The sequence below is a fragment of the Echinops telfairi genome, unplaced genomic scaffold (genome assembly GCF_000313985.2).
Source record: "Echinops telfairi isolate 266 unplaced genomic scaffold, ASM31398v2 ScPeMD7_60;HRSCAF=208, whole genome shotgun sequence".
Lineage (NCBI taxonomy): Eukaryota > Metazoa > Chordata > Mammalia > Afrosoricida > Tenrecidae > Echinops > Echinops telfairi.
In genome coordinates this window covers 18,904,428-18,909,746 of record NW_022103958.1, presented here as the reverse complement: position 1 = coordinate 18,909,746, position 5,319 = coordinate 18,904,428, and the positions used below count along the sequence as shown (strand labels likewise).

The 5,319-nt window shown below is 38.6% G+C and overlaps 1 protein-coding gene across 1 annotated transcript in view; it reads left to right on the top strand.

Annotated features, from left to right (window-relative positions):
- DEPDC7 (DEP domain containing 7) overlaps nucleotides 1-5,062 on the top strand; it is an 8,270-nt gene extending 3,208 nt beyond the window's left edge. The window contains exons 3-8 of the mRNA XM_030885884.2: nucleotides 1-192; nucleotides 2,085-2,296; nucleotides 3,781-3,923; nucleotides 4,113-4,238; nucleotides 4,335-4,413; nucleotides 4,739-5,062. The exon at nucleotides 1-192 is cut by the window's left edge and continues 27 nt beyond it. Of these exons, the coding sequence (XP_030741744.1) occupies nucleotides 1-192; nucleotides 2,085-2,296; nucleotides 3,781-3,923; nucleotides 4,113-4,238; nucleotides 4,335-4,413; nucleotides 4,739-4,932 (946 nt within the window). The 3' untranslated portion in view covers nucleotides 4,933-5,062. The remainder of the gene's footprint in view (nucleotides 193-2,084; nucleotides 2,297-3,780; nucleotides 3,924-4,112; nucleotides 4,239-4,334; nucleotides 4,414-4,738) is intronic.
- Nucleotides 5,063-5,319: the final 257 nt, after the last annotated feature.

The window sequence follows — 5,319 nt, the reverse complement described above, 5'->3', positions numbered from 1 at the left end:
AGTGATTAATGAAGTATGGCAAGAAGAAACGATTGGGCGTCTACTTCAACTTGTGGACCTTTCCCTTCTTGACTCCTTGCTCAAACAGCGAGACATTGTTCCTAAAGCTCCTCAACCCACGAGGCAGCCTGACTTGATCTACAACAGTAGCTATCTGGACCGAAGGATTCTCAAGGCTTATAGTGACGCTCAGTATGTGCAAATAACTATGCGAGTTGAGTGCATTTGTAGGTGGATTGCTGATCATGGTTTTAAGGTGCTCTTTTTGAGCCCTCCTTGCCATAGGATCAGAGGTATATTGTTATTGATACTATCATCTGGGACAGTGAAGAACAAAGTGACCCAGGGCAACACTGCAAGAGATTTCAGTTTCTCATGTTCGTTTTTGTTCTACATATAACTCACTACTTATCCAATGAAGCAAATTATTATATCCCACTTTTCTTGTCCTTGTTGAAGTGTAGGTCTCTGTATTCTCTGGTTCCTCAAAGGGACCTGGAACAAAATTACTGTATGACAAATTCTTGGTCTTGTTTGGCTACATATGTTTTTATATCTCTCGAAAAAGCCTTTTGTATGTGCATTTTCACTTAACTTTTATTAAAGAAGTAATTTTTTTAAGGACCAAATCCTTCAAAAAGAGATAATGAAAGTAACTCACTTTCACCTCCAACTACCCTGAATCTAAAATCTTAAGGTTCAAATGCTTAAATTCAAGTGCTAAGAGAATTAGGATTTTCCTTTCTTTCTCAAAGAACAGTTTTTATTCCTCATAACTTAGATTTAAAATATTTTAAAATGATTAAGAGTTAAAATAAGTCCATGTATTTTATAGCTGATTTAATTTTTAAGTATTTTACCCTAGCACATATTTTTCTAGCCCAATTAACAAAAGAACTCACTACCATTGAGTAGATTCCAATTCATAGTGACCCTGTAGGATAGGGCAGAACTGCCCCTGTGGGTTTCCCAGACTATAACAGTTTACGGGAGTAGAAAGCCTCACCTTTCTCCCAAAGAATGGCTGGTGGTCTCAAACTGCTGACCTGATGGTTAGCAGTCCAACAGGCCGCCCACTATGCCACCAAGGGCTCCTTCCAGCCTCAGTATGATGGAAATGTTTGAAAGGAACACAGTTTACGGTTTCAGCAGTTCACCTATTATTCATTCCAATGAATTATTAACAAGTAGTTGAATGTTAAAAGGTAGTTTAAAACCTTATATGAAAAAGTTAATCCCATTACACTAGTTGTTGAACTCTACAAATGTAATAGGAAGCATATTAATCTACAAGAATTTAAGTTACATTTCTCCGAAAGCTACATGTTAAACTGTTTTATGATTGTTAATTTTCTAGCGCAGAATCAGAATTTTTGCTAGAAGCGACTTTAAAAATCATCTAGCTACATTTTATGGTATGCTTGTTGAAGCCGATGATGCCAGGGGCGGTGGAGTGAACAGCCAAGGGAACACGCCTGGGCCATAGAGTTATTTGACCTGATTCCATGACAGTGGAGTGCATGATTAGTTAACTATATAAGCTTAATGAGCCGAATATTAAAAGTTAGCCGTTTTACTTGAAATGTCAGATTTTTCTGAAGCTGCCCCACCGACATATTACTAGAAATGTGCATTAATATGTATTATTTTGAAGTTTTTCTCTTCCTTTATCTTTAAAGTGAGAGGTGCAAGAGCAGGCCGAGCTCTGAAATGAACAACAGCACGAGAAAAACACTGGTCTAGCAGTCAGATCTGGGATATGTTCCTAGCGGGGAACCCTGAGCAAGTGGTTTAGAGTTCCTGGGATCCTACTGTAAATTTTACAAAGTAAAGTTTGAATTTTGCTGCCCTTCTCAGCTCTGTGGTAGCATTAGAACACATATGTGTACTATTAACACAGTAAGGTGAACTTTTTATCTGTGATACATGAACTAGTTATATATTAAAAAATAATTGCATGTATCTTAAAGCATGTAGAGTTTTAGCTGGTGGCAAACTTGAGATAGCTAGTAAATTGGGTTGTGTATATATTTGCTATTCCTACTATTCTTTGCTTTTCGTAAATAGCACTTTTTCCCCTCTAGGGAAGATGAGTGGCTCTCTGCAGCAATTGATTGCTTGGAGTACCTTCCCGACCAGATGGTGGTGGACATAAGCAGAAACTTTCCTGAGCAGCCACATAGAACAGACATCGTGAAAGGACTTTTGTTTGATGCCATTGGCAGCTATTACAGCCACAGGGCGCCTCTGTTGAATCACTTATCCGATGTCCATAATGGAATTGCCGAACTCTTAGGTAAGGAAGATCGTACTGGATGCTCACGTTTTCCGTTTTTGGAGGAAACGGTAAAAATTATTTGTCTTCAAAATTAACCAGAGTATGAATGTACTACTCAAGTTGAGTGTGGATCTGGAGCAGTCAGAGTGTCTTTCTTCTGAAGACATTCAGGGCTGATTTGGTGGGAAGAGGCTTTAACAAACCCTAATGTTACACAGAAGCTTCTGGTTGCCATAGGAGGACACTGCTCAGCTTCACTGCATGTGGACACGGAGCGGCAAGTCTCTCAAATTACACCTCACGTGTGTCCAATGTAAGTCTACACGGCAAGTCAGGGCTCCACTTCCCCATCACCACGCAACTCGTCCAGAGACACTGCTGTGAACTTTCGCGATGTTTTAATATCCTCATTCATCCCCTTATGGAGTCTCGCCTTTGTTCCCGTACTCTTTCATCTGTGCATTGGCGTATGTGTTGACCATTTGGTCTCCTATAGATGGTTTTTTTAAAGGCACACAGTACTTATTTCTATTGGTAATACTCTTATGAGCCAATCTGTAAGTTAGCTAAAGGTACCCTCCGAGATTGGTTTCGGTTCGAGGTTTAAGGAGTATCTCCGGGCGCCGGTCTCAGAAGTCGTCTAGTCTCATTTGCTACAGTAAGTGTGGGCATTTTCCAATTGAGTTCTGTACCACACACCCCCTGCTTCTCCCAGGACACATCTATTGTGGCCCCAGTCAGAACAGTCGCTAGTGGGATTTGGACACTATCTAGTTTTTCTGGTTGCAGGGTAGGTGAAGCAGTGGTTTATGTAGACTGTACTTCTCTTCCTCACGTTCTTTTTCAGAAAGCTTTTCCAGCACCACTGTCACTCTGCCCATCAGTCTCTTGAAAGTGTGGTAGATGCTGTTTTGTCCCTGATCTACATGGTTTGTTGAAAACAAACGGGCTTTCAGATAATTCCTTGTATTTTTCTGTTATAGGGCTATTTTGAGGATACATGAGCATCCCAAAAGGTATTGATGGTAAAAATGACAGGCTGGAAATGTATCTACAAAGGCAGTAGTCGGATTAGGATCTTGAGATATAGTGATCACGGGTAGCACGGTGGAAAAGGGCTTGTTTAACCCACCAGCCGCTCCAGGGGTGAACGATTTGGCAGTCTGCGTTCATAAACATTTATGACAAGATCTGCAGCCTTGGAAACCCCTTGGAGCAGTTCCACTCTGTCCTGTAGGGTCACTGTGAGTCAGACTCTATGGCAGTGAGTTTTCCACAACCAAAAATTAGCTTATAAGAATGTACGGGCATTGGTTGCCAGTTTGAAAACTGGCTGCTTTAATGGTATTATTGATGGTATTTCCTAGTTTGTCTGTTAGCCTTTGGAAATGCTTTTTCACTTTGTTTACTGTTTAGCTTACGCAGTTACTTGAAATTTGTTTCCTTGAATATTGGTCTTATTTGTTCAGAAGTAACACTGGTTTTTTCCCTTCGGGCTCAAGTGAATGGGAAGACTGAAGTAGCACTAGAGGCTACACAGCTCTTTCTGAAGCTTTTGGATTCCCCAAACCGAGAAGAATTTAGAAGACTGCTGTATTTCATGGCTGTGGCCGCACATCCTTCCGAGTTCAAATTACAGAAAGAAGTAAGTCGTTTGTCTAAGTGTTCATTGTATTCCGAATCCTTCATATTTATAGGACCTTGTAAGATTCCCTTTTCAGCATCAACTATTTTGAAATTGATCATGAGTAGACATTCTATAACATTCCCTCTTGATATTAAACTTGTTCTTCTAAATATATCGTGTGCGATATGTCTGATTTTGTTTTTATAGAGTGACAATCGAATGGTTGTAAAAAGGATATTCTCAAAAGCAATTGTTGACAATAAAAATTTATCCAAAGGCAAGACTGATCTTCTAGTACTCTTTTTAATGGATCATCAAAAAGATGTTTTTAAGGTAAAACCCTGAAAAGAGTTTATCTTAAGCTTATCTAATTAATCCCTAAATTAAAATGACTTTAATTGATGCCCTGTGTCCCTTCTTTTGCCTAAGATTCCTGGAACTCTACATAAAATTGTCAGTGTGAAGCTCATGGCCTTACAAGAGGGGAGAGATCCAAACAGTGAAGCAGGTAAGCTGAGAAATGCTAGTTCCACGAGTTTCCAATGGATACATTCCAGTGTTCATTTGAGAGTGTTTTGCTGTAAATAGTTGCACTTTAATTTCAGCCCAAATGCTAAACAATTTCCTTAGAGTTATCCAGGTATGGCTGAGAACCTTCTTTATCAAAAAGCAGCTGGGCCAGGGTTAGGAAATCTGTACTACATAGATAGTATCTTCAATGCATTTTATAAAATGAGCGAAAACAAAAGTATAGAATATTGCATGCTTTTCTTTCTAAATATAGCTGAAGAGTAGATTCATTAACAGTATATGTCTTACTTTTAAACTTCAAGGGTATATTTATTGCCAGAGAATGGATCAAATGGACTATCCCAACAGTACACAGAAGACAACCAAAGATGAGCTGCTGAATTTAGTTAAAACTATTGATGAGGATTCAAAACTATCTGCCAAAGAGAAGAAAAAATTACTAGGTCAGTTCTATAAGAGCCACCCGAACATTTTTATTGAGTATTTTGGAGCCTGAGTTTTAAAATGTTTGTATATAACTTGTATATTTTAAGAATAAATTTTGTATCATAAAGATCTATTCACATTTGTGTGATTGAAAGTTCTAAATATGAAAGTATACTTAATAAATTTTTTTAATAACCTTGTATGGCTGAAACTGTTAGGTGATGTGCTACTGTTAACACTGACCTCTCTTAGGTGACTTAATTTAGAATTATTCTGCAATAATACTTTCAAGAACATCATGGGAATTCGGTGAGGTGGCTTTGCAGTGTTTACATAATTAAGTATGATACAGTGAGGAAGCTTGTGATTCCATGTTAACATTGGATGTGGCGTGTACCTTTGAAAGGTATTATTAAAGATATACCGTGTTTCCCCGAAAATAAGACATATCCACAAA